The sequence below is a fragment of the Saccoglossus kowalevskii genome, chromosome 20 (genome assembly GCF_978046115.1).
Source record: "Saccoglossus kowalevskii chromosome 20, keSacKowa6.1, whole genome shotgun sequence".
In the NCBI taxonomy this organism is placed as follows: Eukaryota; Metazoa; Hemichordata; class Enteropneusta; family Harrimaniidae; genus Saccoglossus; species Saccoglossus kowalevskii.
The window spans coordinates 19,805,356-19,833,015 of NC_140660.1; the positions used below are offsets into that span (position 1 = coordinate 19,805,356).

Consider the following 27,660-nt stretch of genomic DNA (forward strand, 5'->3'; position numbering starts at 1 on the left):
TGGTCCGTTTGTCTCCACCGTGGATGGACATCAATGCAATGAGGTGAGCCCTGGATGTGACGTCCAGCTAAGGTCACAGACAGTCGATGCCTGCCTTCAGAGCTACATTTGAACTCGCCAGTTAATCTTCTGTGTTCGCCGTTTGTCTCAAATGAGCTACTTATTTTCATTTTCGTAATGTTGTAGTCGGATAATTCAATCACTTCGGCTTTCATGCTCTTCAAAACTACAACCCTTCCCTTGTTATGCTTCGCCTCTGTAATATATATATGGACCGTTTCGTCTGCCTTGATTAGTTCTGGTAGCAACTCAGTGTCTAAATGCAGTTCCCCGGGATCTACACATGTTTCCTCGCCCAAGTCAGTTTGCAAATCGTTGTAGCCGACAACTCCCAAATGACCAGTCAGCATCACATCACCCAATGTAAAATAGGGAAGCTGGTTTTCTGTATCTTCTTCATCTTCAAAGATTTTCTGTACTCTACGTTGATAATTGAAATTGTCCGTCATTATTGGTTTATCTCCTGATTGTAACAACCCCTCGATTGCTCGTCTACGTCATTTTAAATGTTTATATTCTGATTGCAGGTCTGTTATTTTCATTTTAGCATCAGTCTCAGCCAGCTTACATTTTGTGTTGAAATCATCTAAGAGAGATTGCTCCTCGTCATCCAATTTCTTGGTAATTTCCATACATGTTCTCGTCTTCTGTTGTGCAATCAGGTGTTTCTGATCTTCAGACAGATGCTTTAACCTGAAAAGTGCTTGCCTAGCTTGATTGTCACTTTCTTTTAAACGTACTTCCTCCATTTGCAAATGTTCCACTTGTTTCTTTAATGAAATACATGAGTGTCCTTGTGATGCATGATGTTCATCTTTACATCCACTACACACAGGTGTTGAGCATTGCGTGCAATAATATTCCAATGGCATTCCATCATGCACAGTACACGTGATATCAGGAGGCACCAGGCTTTCATTCTCATCTCTCACTATAACATACTCTTCGAGGTCAAGCACACGATGACCTGCAATGGCGGGTATGTTTGCATGCGCTCTAGCACATGTTTTGCAAATGTTCCTAGTGCAGTCCACACATCTGTGTTCCTGTTTGCATTTCTGACAAATTTCACATTTGGAATAGTCTGTTTTTTTATCCGGACAACTGCTCTGGCTGTCTTTTTCTCTCATTTCAATAATGTCGATGATCCCATTGATTTGCGCACAAGACGGAAATGAAGTGACTCCCCCAGGGGGAATTTTGCACTGATGCTTACAGAGAGGACAGGAAAAGACTGGGTCGTCATCAACATATGTAGTCAGACAAGGTTCGCAAAATGAATGATAACATGGCAGAATTTTAGCGTTTTTGTATCGCTCCATACAAATCGTACAGTTCAAATAACGATCTGCTATTTCATTTTGCGTGTCCTGTAACATGGTAGCCATTTTTTTCAATCTTTGCTGGTGGTCTTAGTCGGATCTGAAAAATAAAATAATAATAATAAAATTATTGATCTATGACCCAATTAGATAATTGTTTTAATCTAATAGTTTGTTTTAATTTAATTTAATTTAGATCTCGTTGTCCGGAAATTCCAATTAAGCCTCCGCATTTAATTAAATGAAAGTAACATAACTTCAAGTATCTGTGCTCCTTTTACTTTTCTACGTCTAGAACCGACGGTCGTCTTTATACTCGTCCATGCAAATTTATTCAAATACGGCTACAAATCTGACAAATGAGTGGCAACCATTACTCTTATGTGTTGTCTCACAATTTCGAGAAGAGCATGAATTATAGCGTGCAGAATTTTTCATAACATTCAGTCGCTCGCACCACTCACTTTCTTTTCTTTTTATTCTCCGGGTACAGAGCATGCCCGGCGGGGCACTTGTCATGTCGAGACGGGCGCATGTGCGTTCACAATTTTGTGAAGAAATTGATATATTTGTTGACGTTTCTGCTGAAAACCCAAACTGAACTGAAAAAATGGTGCAAAATCACAAAGCTTTCCATAAGACTTGAATGAAAACTGAATTTATTATCTGGAATTTTGGCCAAATTGGGACGGCAACACTGTAAACATGAGTTCTGTTAAGGAAAGTAAAGCCCAGTAAAGAAAAAAGTCTGATCAACGTGTTCCTGGTTTTGAAGTGCATGTTATCGGAACCAAATAATTTATGTTTATTAGGGGGGGTTCAGTTTGTTAAGAAATACTGTAAAACATGTCTTTTATCTTGCATGCTATTTTAGCTAATTTAGCTAATTCGCAATTTCGCTAATTAGAATGAAGTATATTCTCACAATGAGACTGTTGGCACTTTAGCTGAATCATAAGATTCGGTTAATTCATACATTGAGTCAAATTCGCCAAAATGGTATGTAGCTATTTCATAGTGTTTTACAGTAAATTCAGTGTTCCTCTAAAAACGTTTTTGATCTCTCAAAATCCGCATTTTATAGAAAATAGGTAATTTTGTATTTGAAAATGATAGGGGTTGTTTTGATATCGCGTATCACGGATATAGCCTACTTATACTAGTCAAGTACACCCCACCCCAGGAGAGCATGCCTATAAAAAATGTACTCGGAGGTAACCTCTCGAGTACAGTTTATATTTATATACCAGCCACATTGAATCAGACCATTGTTTTGCAAACATTGCATACCGGCTACCATAACGCCCCTGCATAACAATTGACTATACCAACATATAACAGGCGAAGTGAAAGTCAAATCGGCAAACTAATTGTTTATGTTACGTCCAGGAGCAACCGCATACAACTTAATCAAAATAAAGGTTACGTTAATTACTGTACAATGGATATAGCCCTGAGCCGGGGGGAGAGGGGGGGGGGGTAAGCGTATTCATCTCGTGTCAGCCACTTTTTGAATGAGGCCACCGAGGTATTCATGTCGTCAGTACGTGCGATACAATGTTCTATTTAGGTAAGGATATGGCAGTCGAAATCGAAATCCTTCTTAATAATGGTGCATTTGACAATAATACACGGTATTTTACTACTGTGAATACGGAATACTGCACAGAACAATCGTACGTACCTGGTTGCAATCCGGTATGTCAGGTTGTCGAAGAGGGTTGCGATAGTTCGTTCACCTTTTCACGCCGGATCGTGTCATATACGGAAAAGTGACTTGGTGACTTGTCTACATTGCCTTCGTGCAAATATATGAAAGTACAAAGTATGCTGGTCCTCAGCGGTACTGCAGGCCATCGAATGAAAAGAGCGACTGTCGGTGTTGAAGCCTACGCGTTGTTAACCAGGGGGTGCGTTGACCTCGTTTGAGGTCACGTGGCATAGTGACTTGACCTCCTTCGATGAACGTGTGCAAAAGGCTTTTCAGTAGTGTAACATTTTTCAAGTGAGTGCGTTCACATAATTACTGCGTTAAAATGTTGCTATACTATATATACATTATTTATTTATTTATTTATTTATTTATTTATTTATTTATTTATTTATTTATTTATTTATTTATTTATTTATTTATTTATTTATTTATTTTAATCATATAGTCGTCTAATCAGAATTCTCTAACGCTCATATGTTTCGTTTGAATTGAAATCTAAATTCATGAATAGTTACCAACAGTAACAGTTAACATCATTCACTGGTTGTCCGAAATAAATGCACGGTATTAAGTTGATTTCTAAAGACATGACACCGATATATAAAGAAGCATTTCGTGAATTGTTTATTCTTAATTATATCGTTATGCAATAATTAACTGTATATGTATTGAAAGCTGGGCAACAATCTGAATGTGGCGTAGATTTAATAACATAGTGCTTGTGAAATCGTACACTGTGTTCAGATTTTTTTAGACATTGGTGTTACGTTGTCAGCGTCCTGACATATCAAAAACATGTACCGAGTCCAAACAATCCATGAACAGGGTCGGCATTTAAGTTCGGGTGGCAGACTTCATTTTTATACCCTCCGCCGGATTATGACATAAATACCCTTATTGATACTACTGTGTATAACGTATTGGTTACTGACACTGCTATGAATAAGTCCGTTATCAATGTTATTACGTATTGGTTACTGACACTGCTATGAATAAGTCCGTTATCAATGTTATAACGTATTGGTTACTGACACTGCTATGAATAAGTCCGTTATCAATGGTGTAACGTATTTATTACTGACACTGCTATGAATACGTCCGTTATCAATGGTATAACGTATTGGTTACTGATACTGCTATGAATAAGTCCGTTATCAATGGTGTAACGTATTGGTTATTGACACTGCTATGAATAAACCCGTTATCAATGGTATAACGTATTGGTTACTGACACTGCTATGAATAAGTCCGTTATCAATGGTGTAACGTATTTATTACTGACACTGCTATGAATACGTCCGTTATCAATGGTATAACGTATTGGTTACTGATACTGCTATGAATAAGTCCGTTATCAATGGTGTAACGTATTAGTTATTGACACTGCTATGAATAAGTCCGTTATCAATGGTGTAACGTATTGGTTACTGATACTGCTATGAATAAGTCCGTTATCAATGGTGTAACGTATTGGTTATTGACACTGCTATGAATAAGCCCGTTATCAATGGTATAACGTATTGGTTACTGACAATGCTATGAATAAGTCCGTTATTAATGGTGTAACGTATTTATTACTGACACTGCCATGAATACGTCCGTTATCAATGGTATAACGTATTGGTTACTGACAATGCTATGAATAAGTCCGTTGTCAATGGTATAACGTATTGGTTACTGACACTGCTATGAATAAGCCCTTTATCAATGTTATATCGTATTGGTTACTGACACTGCTATGAATACGTCCGTTATCAATGGTATAACGTATTGGTTACTGACACTGCTATGAATAAGCCCTTTATCAATGTTATATCGTATTGGTTACTGACACTGCTATGAATACGTCCGTTATCAATGGTATAACGTATTGGTTACTGATACTGCTATGAATAAGTCCGTTGTCAATGGTATAACATATTGGTTACTGACACTGCTATGAATAAGCCCTTTATCAATGTTATATCGTATTGGTTACTGACACTGCTATGAATACGTCCGTTATCAATGGTATAACGTACGTACTGACACTGCTATGAATAAGTCCGTTATCAATGTTATTACGTATTGGTTACTGACACTGCTATGATTAAGTCCGTTATCAATAGTGTAACGTATTGGTTACTGACACTGCTATGAATAAGTCCATTATCAATAGTGTAACGTATTGGTTACAGACACTGCTATGAATAAGCCCGTTATCAATAGTGTAACGTATTGGTTACTGACACTGCTATGAATAAGCCCTTTATCAATGTTATATCGTATTGGTTACTGACACTGCTATGAATACGTCCGTTATCAATGGTATAACGTATTGGTTACTGACACTGCTATGAATAAGCCCTTTATCAATGTTATAACGTATTGGTTACTGGTACTTCTATGAATAAGTCCGTTATCAATGTTATTACGTATTGGTTACTGACACTGCTATGATTAAGTCCGTTATCAATAGTGTAACGTATTGGTTACTGACACTGCTATGAATAAGTCCGTTATCAATAGTGTAACGTATTGGTTACTGACACTGCTATGAATAAGCCCGTTATCAATAGTGTAACGTATTGGTTACTGACACTGCTATGAATAAGCCCTTTATCAATGTTATAACGTATTGGTTACTGGTACTTCTATGAATAAGTCCGTTATCAATGTTATTACGTATTGGTTACTGACACTGCTATGATTAAGTCCGTTTTCAATGGTATAACGTATTGGTTACTGACACTGCTATGAATAAGCCCGTTATCAATAGTGTAACGTATTGGTTACTGACACTTCTATGAATAAGTCCGGTATCAATGTTATTACGTATTGGTTACTGACACTGCTATGATTAAGTCTGTTATCAATGGTGTAACGTATCGGTTACTGACACTGCTATGAATACGTCCGTTATCAATGGTATAACGTATTGGTTACTGATACTGCTATGAATAAGTCCGTTGTCAATGGTATAACGTATTGGTTACTGACACTGCTATGAATAAGCCCTTTATCAATGTTATATCGTATTGGTTACTGACACTGCTATGAATACGTCCGTTATCAATGGTATAACGTACGTACTGACACTGCTATGAATAAGCCCTTTATCAATGTTATAACGTATTGGTTACTGGTACTTCTATGAATAAGTCCGTTATCAATGTTATTACGTATTGGTTACTGACACTGCTATGATTAAGTCCGTTATCAATAGTGTAACGTATTGGTTACTGACACTGCTATGAATAAGTCCATTATCAATAGTGTAACGTATTGGTTACAGACACTGCTATGAATAAGCCCGTTATCAATAGTGTAACGTATTGGTTACTGACACTGCTATGAATAAGCCCTTTATCAATGTTATATCGTATTGGTTACTGACACTGCTATGAATACGTCCGTTATCAATGGTGTAACGTATTGGTTACTGACACTGCTATGAATAAGCCCTTTATCAATGTTATAACGTATTGGTTACTGGTACTTCTATGAATAAGTCCGTTATCAATGTTATTACGTATTGGTTACTGACACTGCTATGAATAAGTCCGTTATCAATAGTGTAACGTATTGGTTACTGACACTGCTATGAATAAGCCCGTTATCAATAGTGTAACGTATTGGTTACTGACACTGCTATGAATAAGCTCTTTATCAATGTTATAACGTATTGGTTACTGGTACTTCTATGAATAAGTCCGTTATCAATGTTATTACGTATTGGTTACTGACACTGCTATGATTAAGTCCGTTTTCAATGGTATAACGTATTGGTTACTGACACTGCTATGAATAAGCCCGTTATCAATAGTGTAACGTATTGGTTACTGACACTTCTATGAATAAGTCCGTTATCAATGTTATTACGTATTGGTTACTGACACTGCTATGATTAAGTCTGTTATCAATGGTGTAACGTATCGGTTACTGACACTGCTATGAATAAGTCCGTTATCAATGGTATAACGTATTGGTTACTGACACTGATATGAATAAGTCCGTTATCAATGGTATAACGTATTGGTTACTGACACTGCTATGAATAAGCCCGTTATCAATAGTGTAACGTATTGGTTACTGACACTGCTATGAATAAGTCCGTTATCAATGTTATTACGTATTGGTTACTGACACTGCTATGATTAAGTCCGTTATCAATGGTGTAACGTATTGGTTAATGACACTGCTATGAATAAGTCCGTTATCAATGGTATAACGTATTGGTTACTGACACTGCTATGAATAAGTCCGTTATCAATGGTATAACGTATTGGTTACTGATACTTCTATGAATAAGCCCGTTATCAATAGTGTAACGTATTGGTTACTGACACTGCTATGAATAAGTCCGTTATCAATGGTATAACGTATTGGTTACTGACACTGCTATGAATAAGTCCGTCATCAATGGTATAACGTATTGGTTACTGACACTGCTATGAATAAGTCCGTTATCAATGGTATAACGTATTGGTCACTGATACTGATATGAATAAGCTCGTTATCAATGATGTAACGTAGTGTTTACTGACACTGTTATGAATAAGTCCGTTATCAATGGTATAACGTATTTGTCACTGATACTGCTATGAATAAGCTCGTTATCAATGATGTAACGTAGTGGTTACTGACACTGTTATGAATAAGTCCGTTATCAATGGTATAACGTATTGGTCACTGATACTGATATGAATAAGCTCGTTATCAATGATGTAACGTAGTGGTTACTGACACTGTTATGAATAAGTCCGTTATTAATGGTATAACGTATTTGTCACTGATACTGCTATGAATAAGCTCGTTATCAATGATGTAACGTGGTGGTTACTGACACTGCTATGAATAAGTCCGTTATCAATGGTATAACGTATTGGTCACTGATACTGATATGAATAAGCTTGTTATCAATGATGTAACGTAGTGGTTACTGACACTGTTATGAATAAGTCCGTTATTAATGGTATAACGTATTGGTCACTGATACTGATATGAATAAGCTCGTTATCAATGATGTAACGTAGTGGTTACTGACACTGTTATGAATAAGTCCTTTATCAATGGTATAACGTATTTGTCACTGACACTGCTATGAATAAGCTCGTTATCAATGATGTAACGTAGTGGTTACTGACACTGATATGAATAAGTCCGTTATCAATGGTATAACGTATTGGTTACTGACACTGCTATGAATAAGCCCGTTATCAATAGTGTAACGTATTGGTTACTGACACTGCTATGAATAAGTCCGTTATCAATGTTATTACGTATTGGTTACTGACACTGCTATGATTAAGTCCGTTATCAATGGTGTAACGTATTGGTTAATGACACTGCTATGAATAAGTCCGTTATCAATGGTATAACGTATTGGTTACTGACACTGCTATGAATAAGTCAGTTATCAATGGTATAACGTATTGGTTACTGATACTTCTATGAATAAGCCCGTTATCAATAGTGTAACGTATTGGTTACTGACACTGCTATGAATAAGTCCGTTATCAATGGTATAACGTATTGGTTACTGACACTGCTATGAATAAGTCCGTCATCAATGGTATAACGTATTGGTTACTGACACTGCTATGAATAAGTCCGTTATCAATGGTATAACGTATTGGTCACTGATACTGATATGAATAAGCTCGTTATCAATGATGTAACGTAGTGTTTACTGACACTGTTATGAATAAGTCCGTTATCAATGGTATAACGTATTTGTCACTGATACTGCTATGAATAAGCTCGTTATCAATGATGTAACGTAGTGTTTACTGACACTGTTATGAATAAGTCCGTTATCAATGGTATAACGTATTGGTCACTGATACTGATATGAATAAGCTCGTTATCAATGATGTAACGTAGTGGTTACTGACACTGTTATGAATAAGTCCGTTATTAATGGTATAACGTATTTGTCACTGATACTGCTATGAATAAGCTCGTTATCAATGATGTAACGTAGTGGTTACTGACACTGCTATGAATAAGTCCGTTATCAATGGTATAACGTATTGGTCACTGATACTGATATGAATAAGCTCGTTATCAATGATGTAACGTAGTGGTTACTGACACTGTTATGAATAAGTCCGTTATTAATGGTATAACGTATTGGTCACTGATACTGATATGAATAAGCTCGTTATCAATGATGTAACGTAGTGGTTACTGACACTGTTATGAATAAGTCCTTTATCAATGGTATAACGTATTTGTCACTGATACTGCTATGAATAAGCTCGTTATCAATGATGTAACGTAGTGGTTACTGACACTGTTATGAATAAGTCCGTTATCAATGTTATAACGTATTGGTCACTGATACTGCTATGCATAAGTCTGTTATCAATGATGTAACGTATTGGTTACTGAGACTGCTATGAATAAGTCCGTTATCAATGGTATAACGTATTGGTTACTGACACTGCTATGAATAAGTCCGTTATCAATGGTATAACGTATTTGTTACTGAAACTGCTATGAATAAGTCCGTTATCAATGGTATAACGTATTTGTTACTGACACTGATATGAATAAGTCCGTTATCAATGGTATAACGTATTGGTTACTGACACTGTTATGAATACGTTCGTTATCAATAGTGTTCACCCGTGAAAGTACACCGCATCACTCGTGTAAATAACTTCCATACGCAACGAAAGCCACGGGGAGGGTGTGGGGTTCTATTATAGTACGTGTTAACGTTGTCATGCAATATTATTATGTCTTTACATTCTGATCACCTAGAGTTAACATTCCAATGTGGCATTCTACGTATGATGTCATAATGAATGTTCTGCATTCTTTCGTTGTAAGTTAAAGAGTTCTAACCAATCATATTAACGGATCGTCATAGTGCCGCTACGTCACGTGGTTGCATGGACTGGGATACTATATATATATTTATTAAATTATTTTTTTTAGAGATATAATATCTAAAGAAAAAGCAAATTGTGCAAACAATCTTTTTTTGTTATTAATCGGTGGTTGATGCTTGCGTGCCGGGCCACATAACGTATCAACACAACTTTCCCAATTATTACATTGGCGTCGTATTTTTGTGCAGCAGTCAACGTATTAGACATACCAGTATCAATCTCTAAATATACAATTTATGGACATTAACATGCCATTGTCATTATAATAATTATTACTTGTTTGATCACACCAAATGTTCACACAAATGTTACTTCAAACAAATGCAATTAATTGTATTACGTCATACCACTTAAACGTGCATAACCCAATGTATAATTGGTCCAGGGCAATATAATAAACAAAGTTTATACAATAAAGTATTACTATTGACCAGTTTTATTATTACTTATATCATGATCAAATAAATTCTAAATAAAATTGAAAATAATACAAATCAAGCACTAGAATGTTCTTGAAATATGTATACAGTACGTTGGTAATACAAAAAAATACTTGTTACACCTCCAACGGCAATGAAATTTAACATTACGAAAATAAACAGTAGTTACGTATTTGCTTTATTGTTGTTGCATAGGCTCTGATACATTACACTCGTGTGTCCAAGAAAGTTGCATTTTACTAATTCATATACAATACATGTAACTGTTTATATGCGTTGATATTTGAAAACATGAATTATTGTGGCAATTATTCGTGTAGAGAACAATAGAAAACAATATAATGCACATATTTATGAACCGCTCAAATTTTTGACTATGAGGGCGCTGCACATTATAACATTATACTGAGTTAAACGTATTCACCATTGTAACTTCCCTGGGAACACACAGTGATTCGTGTTTGCGTTAAACTAATAAGCTTGAAATAAAATGTACAAATTAATTTTACAAATCAACTCAATAATATTAATGTTCTTCTTATTCTCATACTGGAAAATTGTATGTGGTTATGTGTTTATAAATGTTAACATAGTGTGACATAGCATCTTGTTTTGAAATAAAACAGGAACAACAACGAGTGCGGAAAAAAAAAAAATTTGAATTTTTAAAGACAATGAAATTCAAATGAAAAAGCAACAATACTCACACGCAAATTCCGGGCGGTACTGTCTCTTATTGACATATATAATATAACAAATAAGTCACGTGGCTAATATATAGATGTAAAATAAAGAAAAGTTAAATCTTAGTCTCAGTCACCGTTTGGTTGTATACCTCGGCGTCCATATAATATCTTACTGATTAGAGAAAGTTTTCCAATACCTTTTCCCAAGTTTAAGATATTGAAGTATAGAACAAATAATATTAGATAAATATAGATAAAAAGGATTCTAATGATTTCGCAAAAAAACCCTTCATTATTGATTACAAATGTACTTCTAATAAATTGATTGAATTGAACAGCAGAGTCTGTTAAATTTCATCCAAACTTAACCCAATCTATTCAGCTTTCCATTCAACGTATTTATAATTATTCTGAATTATGCGTGCATATTTAATTATACACAATCAATTTCGATTCTTCAAGAACAATTACTTTGCATGGGGTGTCCTTTGTGATGACTATGGCTTTGACTATAGGAACGGGATCTCTAGTTTTTATGGAATATAGAACACAGACACTTTCTTCTCGGTCATTGAACTTCTTTAATGTATAAGTCGTAGTGTTTTTTTGGGGGGGGGGTAATATAATACGCCATGACTTTCTTCTGTGATATCATACACCATGTCAGTGAGATACATATTGTTATACTTATCGATCCCAATGTACATTGAACGAATATGATCCGAAGTATTATTTAGATTTACCTTGGACAGATACTCCCCATATTTATCAAATCGTTGTACGAATTTACTAAAACAAATAAGTACCACCCCTTGGCTGTCAATTGCCAATGAAGAAATATTGACAAGACCTTTAGAAGAAAAAGTAACCGATTTTATATGACTACCATCCGCATATCTAAAAATCTCCATCTTATCTTTTTTCGGTCGTGGTTTATCAACAACATAAACATAACCCACATTCTCATTTAAAGCAATTATGGAGGGCGCACTAAGCTTATACTCTCCAAAACATCTCACACTCTTCCCAAGTACAACGACTTGATGATTAGCTTCATCTGTGAATAAGTACGTGTTATCATTTGTTACAGCTGTTGCTGTTGGTGTGAAAGGTTTGTTAAAACCGAATAATAGAATATCTTCTTTATGATTGCCTTTGATATCTAACACTTCGACTTTGTTCTTTTGTGGGTGAGCAAGTAAGATGTTACCTAACTTGTCCACAGACACATTGGTAATTTCTTTATCAACTTTGATGCTTTGGATTTGTTTCCATTCGGGAAGTATATTTAAAGTGTATGGCGATCCATGAATATGAATGCCATTAACACACACGCTTATTGTATGATTCCCTGCTTGTTTACATTGAAAATTTGCCCACAGTGTTCGATATTTACCTTGTGACTCAAATGAATTACTTATTTGAATGTGCTCCTTCTTACATAGATTTTTATACGTTTCATTCACGATGCCTTTTAAGCCTTTGGCAACTACAATATTTCTTTTGCCGTCCCTTCTTTCTCTAATTGAAAAGTAAACTGTTTCACCTACTCTGTATTCTTCAGTCAATGAGGTTGTATCAAGCATAAGTTCACAGGCGTCAAGGACATTCTCCGAAACAGCAGTTGATGAGACATTATTAGTATTACATTGTACATACCCCAAACTGCCATGCACGGTCAGTTCGTCGGGATAAAATGCTGGTGGTTCAATTGTCGGCATTTGAATGGGTGTAGCTGTTATAACAGGAGCAGCTACTACATTTGGCTTGTCTGCAGCTGGTACATCAGCTTTTGTGTTTCCCTTGCTTGGCATGAACGACTGAAGTGCACTCACACGAGCTTTGCTCATTTTTATTTTTGACTGTAACTTGTTGATTTCCTGCTGTATGCTCAATTCAGATTGCTTTTGCCTCGACTTCAACGTATCCAGCAAGACCTTTTCCTCTTTGTCCACGTGATCGGACAGTTTTTTACGCATTGTAGATGCGTACGTTCGTATCTTTCGCGCCTGCTCGCAACATTTGCTGGCAATTGTTGACAGTTGTCGGTGAAGCATAGTTTCTTGCCGACTCAAAGCATTTCTATCTGCATCTAACTTCTCGAGTTGTGTGCATAATGTCACTGAAATATGTCCAGGTCTTGCATGGCCATCGTTTAGACAGACACTACATACAGGTACTTCACACACAGTACAATAGTGTGTCAAAACTACATTAGAGTGCGTCTCACAGAAACACGTCTTCGGAATAAGGCTAGTGTCATTGTCTTTTATATACTCATATTCTTCAATATTGAGCAGTCGATGGTGAATGGTCGCAGGTATAATCCCATGTGCTTTAGAACATACCTTACAGATGCATAATGCACATTCAATACATCTATTTATTTGAACCCCTTCAAGACAACTTTCACATGATTTTAATCCTGTTGTTGAGCGTGTACACTGTATATCTTCAGTACTCGCTTCTTCATTGTCGGATTTTGTAGAAGGTGTATCGTTATTTTTCATAAGTTCAATAATACCATTAATTGTAACTGAAGGTTTAAATGTACTTACACCTCCCACTGGAACGCAGCATTCCTCTGCACATAGTGGGCAAGCGAATACTTGTTCTTGTCCCACGTGCTTTACCAAACATTCTTCACAGAATGAATGACTGCATGGCAAGAGTCTGGCATTTCTGTATTGTTCCATACAAATACTGCAATTCAAAAACTGTTCTGTTATTTTGTCCTGTGTTTCTGGGAACCGAGCGGCCATGGTCTCTACAGTGTTGTGTTCCTTGATTGTTGGTTGATTTCAGTGTCAATTTACTTCAATCCTGTGAGCGAGTAAAATAAAAGTCAAATAATATCGTATACCAATATGATGAAATGAAGAATACTATATATAAAACATAGGTAATGAATGACCCAGTGAGTAAACATTTTTTCAAATCATTATGCCAGAGAATAAAATGTAGGCAAACGTGTATCGACCAAATAAAAGAATATTTTTATAATTTATTTCTTAAATATAATTGTCCAATGAGATTATTCCAAGTTTATAACAAAAAAACAACAACAAATACTTGTCTTCAGTTATTTTGGGTTGAAATGCGCATTTATCATAACTATCAGTTACAAATAAAGCACTATTTGAACAATGTTCTAATAAAATTAATAATTTGGTGACATTCCATGTTTTAAAAGATTGTATGGGTAATTTTAATTGTTTTAGAATTGGCAGGAAACACAAAAAATATGGTCACAATTATGGTATGGACCATGGATCTTCAAACACTGAATTAAAGGCACCAGTGTAATCACATGACTTATTAATCACATATAAAACAGAATAAATATTGTTGTTTGGCGCATACTACTCGACGCATGTTATACTGTTTAAGGTTTATTACTATACAAATGTACATCCCAACAGAGGTAGGCATACAGTTTTAGTGACCCGAAGAGCTCATTGTCAATGGGCTCTGAGGGTCTATAAAACTGTATGTATACCAAATAAAACTTAAAACATAAATTATGGCACTCGTCATGGCAAACTTCAGTTCACGCTTGTAGATCTGAATGCCTGTATAAACACAAATATACAAGTTGAAAGAGTTCAAGAGCAGTGATTGAATTCTATTAAGTTTTATCAAGAACGTCTTTTTACTTGTATGGTAGTTTTGATAAACTTAATTTCAACAGCTTCAGTCTGACAAAGAATTGATTTTTGCAACAACATCCTGCGCCATTCTGTGCGCAGCTATACGCTACATTGCGTCCCAGTTCGCATTACATGTAGAACACTGAAACGAGCTGCACACGGAGCTGAACACTGCTCGAGTATAGGTTTATGTCAACACCATTCTCTTTCAACAAATACATTGTACATAATGTGTCAATATACTGTCAAAACACACAAAATACGCAACAAATCAAACAAAACGATGCCGTCACACGGCAGAGCCAACGACTCTCAGATTATTAAGGTTGACGCAATCGCAATCGCAGTTCGAATGTCTCAAAGCGCGTAGCTGAGCGCGCTGGCGAACGCACGACAAGCATGACTAAAAATCATGTGAAATCGCTACAAAATCCTAGTTTTTATTTCCAATAAGATAGTCAAATAGTGAACGTAAACCTGGCAAACCAATCAGTTCACAAATACTGCCGCGTATCGTGTTCTCTTAACAAGTTATCGGCGTAAATCAGGTAAATTGAGGAGGAAGGTAGACATACAAAAATGTTAAACTTTAATACGGTAATCTGATTGGTTGTCATGGTCATGAGGTATAATAATGATAAATTTCAAAGCAAATGGATCAAACCTCTAGGTTATAGTAGCACGTGGTTATGAAATAATTCCTAAACCAGTTAAAAAGTCAATATAGAGGAAATGCTAATGTCCACAGAAACAGTATTTTTACATTTTTTACATTATTATAGATGTAGAAAATGATATATTTAAATACTGATTTATATGAACCGCGATAGTCTTCCTGTAAAATTTGTTTTGGTGATATTCTGTTATTTCCCCCTTCCTCACAGGTGTCGATGTTAACTAATTTTCAGCAAAAACGTCGTGTCTTAAAGTCGTATACAGAATATGTGTGAGGGGAAAGTTATACATTGTGGCACAGTTCTTGCAAGATGCCAGCATATCTTGCACATGTGTCAAATTGACAAAAATTTATTTATCCGCAACCCCCACACCTCACAACAATAACCCAGTGGCAATCACAGGACCGAGATATTTTCTAAAAAGGGACATTCAAAGTCATTCAAAGCGTTTCAATTACGCAGCGTGTCGGTTACTGTTTTGGGTAACAATCGTCGTCATATTGGTTACTAAGCACCTTTGTGTGGGTGTTGTGCAATAGTCCATGCAAAAGCAATGGCTCTGTCGCAATATATCAATTTGACAAAGCAATGATTTTATCACTACTCCCACTACAACCCCCCCCCCCCGTGGCAAGCACGATCTTTGACTCCTTTGCGCCAGTCAATGCGTTTCAATCACCAGTAGCGTCCCTGTTGTGTTTGTAGTAATCTGGGTAACAACTGAAATCCGCCATATTGGTTACTATGAACTATTGTTTGTGAGAATAGAACACATATCTCGTGCATACGTAGCGCGACGACGAAGGCACCTCTCATTAATAAAACATGGACTATTGTGACTCGAGCTAGATCGTACGATGGAGGCGCCATTGTGTACTGCGACTGATTGGTCACAGAAAACAAATGCAGTGAATACTGTAGCATATACCTTGTAAGTGGATTAATAGTAAATGTGAATGCAATTTAAGCAGATAATGACATCCTACTTATAAATAAACGAATAAACAAGGAGATCGTGGCATTGCTAAAACTTACCAGACAGGAACTTGAATTCCTTCCTATTCAGTGAAATTCGCGTATTTAACAAATACCATTAGAGTACTACTGGAGACTGAATGGAGTTTTGCGATACAGACCAGTTCCTTAGTTACGTTCGTTGGAACATCAAAAAGTGAACAAAAAGTACAGCCTCGTTTTGGTATATTTCAAATTAATGACTTCTGCTAAACGGTGAGAAATTCCTTGAAAGGGTGAGTCATGAACAGTGCCCTCAGTGTCAACTGTCAAGATGTTTTTGTAGCAGCAGGGATGAAAGATCCGAAATAGACAGCGAACGTGCCAGAATGGATACTAAGTAAGATACTGTTTAAGGTATTTTTTATATGATGCAAAAATGTACGGCAAAGCCGCCACTGAAACGTCGCAGCCGGATTCGCTGCGGCGCATTTTACGCTGTAAGCATTTTTAAGCATTCCACGCCGATGCTAACCAAAAGCGCTCAAAAGCTGTGTTTCTTGTGAATAGGTGTGGTTCTTTAGTGAGAAATAATCTCACTTCCACTACACTCTGACATTTTTATCTGGCGAGTGATTAAATAACTTGCGTTTGTGAATTTCTCAATTATTTCGAAAATGTTATTCTCGGTATATTGAGTGATTCACACTGCTGAAACACGGTTACTAAAAAGAGTATCCGTGGCTGAAAATAGCATTTACTGAGTGTATTTTGCAGTTTTTTTCAGCAAACAATTATGTATGTTATTGAGTAATGTAAAACTTGTTATAATAGATAAAATAAAATATTGCATACTTCAAATATAAGTGTTGTTATTTTGTGGGAGAGCGGGTGTAGGTGGTGTATGGTAGCTGTGGTTGTCATGGTGGATGTCCGTTCGATGTGATGAAATAAATAACACGTGGTTATTCGAGCATAACCATAATATTGATGATGCCCTCGCCTCGGCTCTGGCATCATCAATATTATTATCATGACCACCATCTCTTGGGCAGGCAACAAATCGTGATATTACTCTCACAAGCATGTGTTATTATTTAACGGTATTACTAGAGCATGGACATTAGGCACTGGATGAAAGGATACACTAGGCGAATTACATAGAGATGAGATGGTTATACTAATTCGTGATATAAGTTGCCTCTTCGCTGGCGATCTCAGGAATGGAATCTCTAGGAAGCCTCTATATACCCCTGCACTTACGCGAGCGCAACTGTCGCCCAGTAGTCATGAACTCGTCGTGAACTGCTCGTGTCACCAATGCGTGAAGTACACGTGACCGTATAAGTGAAAAGGCACCAATTCGTGAACATGTCGTGAACTACTCGCGAACTCGACGTGAGCTGTTCGTGAATTATTCGTGGCAGTTCGTGGCAGTCGTGGCATGGCGCGCGCTGCCACGCATCGTCCCGACGAGTTCACGAACAGTTTGCGCATAGTTCACGACCGGTTGCTAAATTTGTAGTGACCACAATTTTGAACATTTCAAAATTCTCGTCAGTTTATTACCAGAATGTGTGAGGACTAAATTATTAATTGTGAACGGAATAAAGCACAGCCAGCAATTCCAGGTCTGTGTCACCCTGCAGTATTTGATGTAACGGGTCATGTACAAATTGTAACCACGCATGTAATGTAATGTTATATTGACACATTATTGACGAGAAATGTGTTATTTCAGGTGAGTCGGGTATTTATTCTCTCGAGTTTCATTTTCAACAATCTTCCTGCGTCGATAACAATATTAACGTCGGGCATAATCAGAATACCTAATAAGCTAATTTACAATCATGACGTAACGCGATTTTCAAATAAGTAACAATGCTGTATCTTGCAAAAAACATGCAAGGTTTCTGTACAAAATAATTTATAATACTTACAATATTGAAATTTGATAATCACACGAAAACAAAATTGGTGTACAGCACAACCATTTAATCAGATAATCGAGTGAAAGCTCTAAGTAAACCATTCATTTAAGCTTGGAAGTCAATAATAGCAAACTATGACATACAACTACTGGAATGAAAATCTCAATTTGCCATTTTACCTTTATGGTTTAACTAAACACATTTTACCTGGAAAAAAATCATACGTTTTAATAAAAGATCTGATTAGTATCAAGTTTCTCTTATCAAGTGAAATGAAAGTATAATATATGCACACATCACCATACAAAGCCAAACAAGAAAACATCTCTTATGAGACGATATCAGTATCGCTTGGAGTCAAAGTGAGATAAAAAAAACAAATATTTGATTTGCATATCAGAAGATGCGGTTTAATTTTAAAGAGTTATTTTCTATATCTATTTAATTTTGATTGTCACATTTGAACATATAGTCAAACTTTTGGATTAAATTAAACACCATCATACAATTACTATAATTAACCAATTAATTATACACTATAACAATAAATCTCTGATAAATATACTAATAACTGATCAATAAATCAAATCAACAAGATTGAAATAATTTTTAAATCATATGGAAAACATGTAGCAATATGCCAATATGTTATAAATTTATAAATGATCCAACCACAATAAGCAGCGGTAATACCCGCATAGCTATGCAATATATGCAGATTTAAATGTACTAAGTGCACTGATTAAACTATATACTTTAATGTTCTACCAGTGATAAAACTATAATTATGGATACATATTCTGCTCCTTGAATAAAACAACACTAAGACAAAAGTGATTCTTTTTATAATACGTTATGTCAATCATTTCTTGCTTTATATTTACATAAATATCTCCCCTAATAAACTGTCGAAATTTTGCTTAGCTGCAATAATTTTGCAATTATCCTCGTCTGTGACATATAGTAAATAAGGACTGCTGTTGTTGTAGTAGTAGCTGCCCCTAATCGTACATATTGGCTTATTGTGTGGATTACATTTAAGAATCTCATAATTCTTAGTAAAATACATGTCATTATTCTTATCGAGTGCCAAATATGTATAAGCATAATCCAATGAGATATTAGATAGTCTTGTATGATCAGAGCTGTATTTACTAACTGTGTTGCCATTGAGGACATATAATACCCCGTCACTGTTAACAGTCAATGTGTTGATTGTATCATACACACTAAATGATGTTTCATAATTACCACTTTCATAGACAAAAACTTTAACAGTTGTGTCGTCACTCACATAAACAACCCCCGTCTTCTCATATAAGGCGATATGACCTGGATTACAAAGTTTATGGTTTCCAAAACATCTAATCTTCTTGTCACACACAACTACTTGATTATTACCTTTATCTAGTATAACATACGTATTGTCATTGGTTACTACGATATCTACAGGGGAGAATGGATTCCCAAAACCGAACAACTGAATATCATCTTTCCATTTACCTGTGCTATCTGTAATAACTAATCTATTATTATTAGGTTGGGCAAATATAAAGTTACCATGTCGATCAACACACATATTTTGAACATAACCTGTGATGTAAAATTGACTGCTTCTTTCCCAAGCTTGGAGTACATTTACAAAGTGGGGTGAGCCGTTGATATGTTTGCCCTGTAATTTAACCTGTAGTTCATAACGTCCTTGATTAATGCATTTGAATTCCCCCGTTAGTGTTCTGTAGTCTCCTTGTACGTCAAACACGTTATTCATTTTCACATCAGTGTTCCCTGACATTGTTGCTTTTATACTTCGCAGTGTAACAATATTATTGTTTGGAATTCTCCCTCGGATTGTAAATCGCACAGTCTCGCCAGCTTTAATTTTTGCTGGGAGTGATGAAATGTACAACACAAGTTCTGAACTATCTATGCTTTTTGGACCTTCTTTGTGTGTTTCCAATAGACCAGACTGTATGATTCCAAGCTTCCCTTCTAATGTAATTTTACGAAGTGATAGCTTGGGGAAAGCACTATCAATGACTTCTCCTATTGACTTGTCACAACCACTGGAATCTTCAGTAACAGGGCAAGTGTCATGATTTAAAAAACCTTCAATAGCAATATGCCTAGACTGGACAAGTTTTTCCTTTGTTTCTAGTTGTTCTACCTCTTCCTCCATGATGGTTTCCGCCTGTCTATGGTTAGCTGTCAATTCATTCAGAAGCGACCGACCTTCATTCTCCACCTCAGTTGATAGTTGTTCCTTTGTTTTGTCCACGTGTGTCTGGATTTGCTTCTGTTGTTCTTGCAACACGTCAGCGGACTTCTTGAGTGTTTCTTGAAGGTTTGTTTTTCTTCTAATTATTCCTTCTTTTTCGCCTTCCAGCTGCTTTGCATAGATTACCATTGTTATGTTTGCATGTTGAGGTGATTGGTGATCGTCGTTCACGCATTTTTGACACACGGGAACTTCACATGTAGTGCAAAAGAGTTCTAGCGCACCACGGTGAGCTGTACAGACAGCTTCAGGAGGGACTAGCATTTTATCAGTGGATTTTAAGATATCATACTCTTCAAGCCCAAGGATGCGGTGGGCCTTGGTTGCTGGGATATTCGCATGTGATTTTGAACACGTCTTGCAAATATTTAAGTCACACTCAATACATTTATTTACTTGTTGGCCTTCTTGACAACTTTCACATCTTTCCCAAGTCACATCCTCCCCTGTTTCGTCTTTGTTGTATGCGTAACTTGTATTCCCGTTAATGAGTTGAACTATGCCATTTACTGTTACCGACAATGGTAATCCAGTCACCCCGTCCCCAGGTACGTGGCATTCCTCCTTGCACAGCGGACATCGGAATGAGGAATCACTCCCAACATACTCCACCAAACACGTTGTACAGAAAGAGTGATGACATGGTAGTATTCTTGCATTCTTAAACCGTTCCATACAAATACTGCACTTTAAGAATTGCTCTGACAGTTCTTCGTGGGTGTCTGGGGATTTTGTAGCCATATCACGTTAGTTTGTCAGCCAAAAAGTCTTTGCTGAGATTGCTAAATATCTGCAAAAGAATGTGCACAATATGAGTGATAATATGTCTATGTACACATATGTGGAACACGGTATGAACACCCATGATTACGTAAATTCAGAAGAATCAAACTTTCACACAATGTTGTTCAGTGGTTATCTACAGTGAAAAAGCATGTAATATTGACATGCCTATGTTCCATAAGCCCTATGTTTCGAAAGCTGTTTTTCACGTCTTTTAGGCGCTTGACGGCTGGACTTTGTAGTTTTGTTCAGCTTAGTTTTTGTCCGCCAGCAAAACTTAGCCAGTGCCATTCAACAAAGGTGCTACTGCTAGGTGAGTAACGAGAAATATCTATGACCTCGTGACTGTATGTTTATTGGCCTATCCTAATGATAACTAAATGCAATCTGACTTTATGAAAAAACGGATGACTGAACTTAATAAAACATCATGTATACAATACTCTACACAATACTACGGAAAATATTCCAGATTTAGTTCAGAAACAATGATCACCAAAAACTAAGGCTGGAAACTTGAAATACCATGTACATTGTTTTCCGAAGATTGGACAACAACATGTTAGAAGGACATTGACAACACACAACACCAGGAACAAGAAATAAAACAAAATACATTCAAATAATAAAATTGGTTCCAACACACAACCTGTTTGCTAATCTCCATTATGTCCGAAGTTGTAACCTATAGAATGAGATTAGAAGCACAATACTAGTATATACATCAGTAAAATATATTTTGGCGGCAGGGAGGAAGAATTTTTGAGCGTCTGGGTGGGTATTTATATTCATATAGTAGGTAGTTTACAATGAACCACTAACCAACTCCCGAAATTCACTACGGCATATGTATTGTTGTCAATGTTTACGTTCGCTACACTCAGAAATCCTTCAGAGATTTGAACCTCCGTCCCATTAGCCATCGTAACGACCATTCTTGTCATTTTCCGTCTGTGAGTGCAAAAGCTGTTAGTATTAGACAAAACGTTCGGTAGTGGGAGGGGGTGCACGCACCACATGCAGTGGGGAAAGATGAAAATTATTAAAGAGGGCATATTTTTTAATCCATATTGGGAAGGCATTTTCTGAACCAAACTGCTTTGGGGGTACCCTAATTTTCCTTAAAGATATTGATAGAGACAACGACGTGGTAATTAAAAATATGTTTCAAATGGATTTGCATTACACATATACTTAATTAATGTCATGATGTTCATGCACGAGTTTTTTTTTTACTTTCGCTTCAAATCTTTAATGGAAATTTACGTCATAGTGCTGCTGTGAACACGGTGTTATGTTCGGAGAACTTTGACCCGCTTAGTCGAGATACCAGATTCAACCCAAACGAATGCACATTAGTTCATTACATATAGTCCAGCTTTATTCATCCGAACCGTCAGCTGGTGTCACGCCGCACTGCCCACTTATCTCCTTCTGTTACAAAGTCTTGCAAACTCTACAATAACACTCTAAGGCGTGGCAGAGTTAACATGCGATCAGCCAATCGCTGCAGTCGTTGGGCGATCACGTGATTCCCAGGGACGTGTCTCACGGTTAAAGCATCACAAAGTTGCCACTACTGAATACATTCAGTAAACAATGTATTTCTAACATTTCTGTATATGTTTATAATGCGTACTTTAAACATGCAAGTTGTTGGTCTTAATAATACTGCAACGTCGTGTGTACCTAACGTGCGTACATGATAACGATGCTATCGTACTGGCGTGCTGCATGAGAGGTCGCCAGGTGAACCCAGTGGGTGGCGAACCCGGCGAAGTAAATACCGCTCAGCACTTGCCATATGTGTGGTAATCCAGGATTTAATCCAACTCGCCCGATACCAAAACGCCCGAACTTAATTTGCCAAATACATCACGGTTTTTAGTAGCCGTGAATACATGTACTAAACGTGGGTCGTCGGGTCATGCCATTTTGATCACGGCAGACAATGACATAGTGTGGGCGGAAATTTCACTGGACATTTTAAAACTCTGGTTTCCATATTACAGGTATATTTGTTCAGGAGAAACGTGAGTTTTTTTCTCAGTAAACAGACTTGAACACAGTCGATAATATTTGAATATGTAGATAATTTATGTCAAAAGAAGTTGTGAGTGATGATGAGTTCGGTAATGGCGAAGATAGTTAGTTGAATAGTTGAGTTGCTGTAAAAGAGCGACTCCGCAATCCTATGGAAATATATGGCCCACGGATCGACATCGCCATCGGCACTTTTTACGTTGAAATCGACAACACTAAAACCCTGGATCGGAAATCTACAATGCCAGTACTGTTTTACGTTGAAATGGTTGAAATGACACCGGGGATTTTACAATGAAAACGAAATCGAGTTGGTTTCGGGCTAGTTGGTTAAATGCGACTTATCTAGTAACCATAAATTATCCAGCGCTGTAAAAATAATTCCCCCTAATGGTAATTTGATGGTTCACGGAGAGAAGCAGTGGCACTTTTCCTAAATACTAGTAGTTTGCCACGCCCAGTGTAACTGCCGACACTGGCCGGGTTTGGCTGACGGACTTAAACAAAAATAAAACTAGACAAATCCTGACTTATAAACGCCTGAACACGCGGAAAACCAGCTTTCGGAACAAAGAGCGGTCACCAATATCTCGTGCATACGTTGCGATGAATGCACATTTCTTTGTTATATATATGTAGACTGTTGTGGTCCGAGGTTGTACGGTGGAAGCGCCATATTGTGCGTACTCCTATGTGCCGCTAAAACCAAATGGAGCCTATAAAGGGTTAGCATTTACCCTATAGGCCGATTACTAGTGAATGTACATTTTTGGGCATACAATGACAACTCACTTATAAACAAACACTGAAACAAAAAGATTGTACGTGGCATGACTGAAACTTACCGGGAAGGAACTTGAATTCCTATTCAGTTTTAACAATTACTAGAGTACTACTGGACAGGAGGGACTTGCGATACAGACTAGTTCCTTAGCCACGGTTGACGGATTATTAACAAGAACAGCCTCGTTTTGGTATATTTAAAATTAATGGTTTCCGCTAAACAATGAGAAATTCCTGGAAAAGATGAGTCAAGAACAGTCGATTACTCGTGAAAGTAAATGCAATTGTTTGAGAAGACAATGACAAGTTACTTATAAAACACTGAAATAGCGTACGTGGCATGACTGAAGCTTACCAGACTGGAATTCAGTATTCAGCTAGATTCACGTATTTAACAACTGCAATTAGAGTACAACTGGAGACTGAAGGGACTTTTGTGATACAGACCATTTCCTTGGTTACGTTAGTTGGAATATAAAAGTACAGCCTCGTTTTGGTATATTTCACATTACTGGCTTCCGTTAAACGATGAGAAATTCATGGAACAAGTAAGTCATGAACAGTGCCGTCAGTGCCCTTTTTTTCTTCACATAAATATATAACACTAATTGTGAAACTGACCTGACAATGTTGCGTGAATTGCGCCCTCCGTGGTGCTACAAACCCAACACAGTGAGGTCTGATGCTGTTCGCCTGTGAAACATTCGTAAAGTGTGATTAGGTAGAGCCCTGGTATAAAACACTGCGATCAAGCGGTAATAGCCCCTGTATTTACATAAATGTAGTGTTATGATAGCGACTTCCGTTCGCACATTCGGTTCACACATAGTCAGACTATTGTTTAGAATCAACAATTTGCATGTTTAGGGTGGAGAATTTTATAAATAGATTGTTTACTTATTGCATTTAGTAGTGGCAACTTTGCAAGGAAAATAAATGAGTCACATCCCTGGTAATCTCATGATCGTGCCAACGACTGCAGCGATTGGCTGGTCGCATGGTTGCTCTGCCACGCCTCAGAGATTTCACTTTTAATATAGAGTTTGTAAACTTTTGTACGGGGAACGATAGAACGTCACACCGAGAGGTTACCTCGGCTGACTGCTTGTGTAAATAAAGCTGGACTGTCTGTAATCATGGAAGGTACTAACGTTAGTACCTTCCATGCTGTAATGAACTAATGTGTATTCATTTGAACCGAATCTTGTATCTCTATGTGTAAGTGACATCAGCCAATCGAGACGAAGTTTCCTGATCCCTGAACACAATGCTAGTGTTCATGACAGTAGTATCAATTACTACCAAGTATCACTGGATATTTTTGCAGTCGTCAGTCACAGCAGCAACAGTATTTTACGGTTTTAATATTGATAATGACAAAGCACTAGAGGCACAAGAAATTGAAAATAGTGTTTGAATACGTAGATTAGATAATATTTGCAAATCTTCATGTTGATTCGCTGTGAATGAATCCATTTCTTTACTTGTGCTCATTTTAGTTTTTCTGTTGAATTTATTACTTTTCATTTGTTTGTTTTTTTCGATTTCATCCGCACAGCAGAGCTATGTAATAACATTTGCCTGTATCAAAAGGAGACGTTTTGTTGTTTGTATATCAATTTCACAATCAATTTCCCCACTAACACTATAAATACCGCTATTACTAGAGCAGAGACATTATGGGCTAGATGAATGGGGATACGTAGAGATAAAGCGGTTGCATTGGGTGGAAGGATACACTAGGCGAATTACATAGAGATGAGATGGTTATACTATGAAAGGGGTATCATAGAGAGACACTGAATTATTCGAGTTACGAACATCCAGTTACATAAATGACCATGCTCATATTCTACAAACCTGACCAGAGGCGGCGGCACGGAAATTTGCATTGGGAGTAAGATCTCAAATCGAGACCATTTGAAACGCTATTTCCTGCATTTTGAAGGGCACATTTAAGCCTGATTTCGGGTGGGCACCCCCAAATAGTTTTTTGGGTGGGTGAGCCAAGCCTCCTTGTAAGTAGCTTCGCATTAACTTCACGAATTAATTGTTTCTCTCCTAGGTTGAATAACCTTAATAATGAACGCTGAAATTGAAGCCCTTCCTAGACAATTTTCCCTGAAACAGCAATTGCCTCGACAGCACTTCCATGTACAACTTAACATCTCTGTACATGAAAGATCTTCAAAACCAGCATTACATTCATTGCTCTATCTCGCGATCGATTTGGTTCCCATAGCAATGTATACAGCACCTGCAAAATACATTCAAACATGCGTTGCATTATGATTGTAGCGCTTATATTGCAAGAGAAATCAGCATACCTATCCTAGAATAAACTTAGGCAGAGGGTTCTCCGAACCCGCCTATTCACATAGTTCATACCCACCATAGACTCCGGTCAGTCAAAATGACTATTTTGAACTGTAGGCATTAATCAGCAATTCTGCCAATGACGGAGAGATAAAATATAGGTCAGGGGGAAGCCCCATGACCCAAGATTCTTTTCCCTCACGTCACAAACCACGTGACCGAGGCCATATGGCGGCGCCAATATGGCTGGCTAATCACTCTAGCCTAAATTCACTATGTTCAAAATGACTATTTTGAACTGTAGGCAGAGTCAGACGCCGATAGGTGGTGGGTTTTCCGAGCAAACAGAAAATGATGAAGGTCTTTTCCCAGTCCAGAATGAAACAAACTACAATAAACTCAACATCTTAGTTAAGACCAAAAAGGGGTGGTGTCTTACCTTTCCTGTGCTGTCCCCGAAGCAAGAAGCCAAAATGCTGCTACGGTGACAGGGTTCTGTGTCCCGAGAAACCTATACCCCAACCCAATTCTGGGAGTAGTAAGCTTTCGAAGTAAAGACCGAAACAGTTCTGCATGAGGGCATAGGCCGAAAAGCGGGCCCTGGTAGCTTCCAGGGAGTGATGATGGTATAGAAATCTGTCCACAAAAAATGCCAAGACTGACTTATTGCCTATGCACAGGGACCCTTGTGATCGTTCGGGCTGGGTCAAGACTGACCCGCTACGACGGGATCCAACCTAAAGAAATTCCTCAATGGATTCGGTGTCTATTAGGTGGTAGTTGATAAAGACGTTCTGCATTCTCCAGAAGCCTGCCCTCCGTGTATGCTCGAGGGGGGCACCTGACACTAGCACTAGCTGTCTCTGCAAGCTCTGTGTCACGGAAGTTAAAGTATTATAGACCACTAAATACAGTTGCAGTAAACACTTGGTTATGGAAGTTGGGGAAGCCACCCTATCCTGCCTGCCTGGGTCATAACCCAAAAACATGTGCCTGGCACCCTGTCTTGAATCCGTAGTATGGTTTGGTAGCAACTCTGTGCTCGAACCGGGCAGAGAAGCATTTCCTTATGACCCTCCGGGCCGACAAACTTTGACAGCTGGGGGATGCCGATTGAGTGGGGATCGTGTCCTGGGATATGG

The 27,660-nt window shown here is 37.4% G+C and overlaps 2 protein-coding genes across 3 annotated transcripts; both read right to left on the reverse strand.

Annotated features, from left to right (window-relative positions):
- Nucleotides 1–469: 469 nt before the first annotated feature.
- Nucleotides 470–3,303, reverse strand: LOC102806876 (E3 ubiquitin-protein ligase TRIM56-like). The gene is made up of 2 exons (XM_006811773.3): nucleotides 3,067–3,303; nucleotides 470–1,482 (listed from the first exon to the last, which is right to left on the reverse strand). The coding sequence occupies exon 2, from the start codon at nucleotides 1,446–1,448 to the stop codon at nucleotides 558–560; it is 891 nt and encodes a 296-aa protein (XP_006811836.2). The 5' UTR covers nucleotides 1,449–1,482; nucleotides 3,067–3,303; the 3' UTR covers nucleotides 470–557.
- An 8,174-nt stretch (nucleotides 3,304–11,477) lies between these two features.
- On the reverse strand, nucleotides 11,478–24,942 carry LOC146730103 (tripartite motif-containing protein 2-like). Of its 2 annotated transcripts, none has more exons than XM_085494253.1 (3): nucleotides 24,558–24,942; nucleotides 24,265–24,436; nucleotides 11,478–13,926 (listed from the first exon to the last, which is right to left on the reverse strand). In XM_085494253.1, exon 3 carries the CDS (start codon nucleotides 13,863–13,865, stop codon nucleotides 11,685–11,687), a length of 2,181 nt encoding a protein of 726 aa, XP_085350379.1. In that variant the 5' UTR covers nucleotides 13,866–13,926; nucleotides 24,265–24,436; nucleotides 24,558–24,942; the 3' UTR covers nucleotides 11,478–11,684. The 2 variants fall into 2 exon arrangements, with proteins under 2 accessions (XP_085350379.1, XP_085350380.1); XM_085494254.1 differs by lacking the exon at nucleotides 11,478–13,926 and adding an exon at nucleotides 18,117–21,383 and having other exon boundaries at nucleotides 24,558–24,938.
- Nucleotides 24,943–27,660: the final 2,718 nt, after the last annotated feature.

Bases quoted from the DNA above. Each gene is read 5' to 3' on its own strand.
- LOC102806876 (XM_006811773.3), bottom strand. From the start codon at position 1,448: ATGGCTACCATGTTACAGGACACGCAAAATGAAATAGCAGATCGTTAT.
- LOC146730103 (XM_085494253.1), bottom strand. From the start codon at position 13,865: ATGGCCGCTCGGTTCCCAGAAACACAGGACAAAATAACAGAACAGTTT.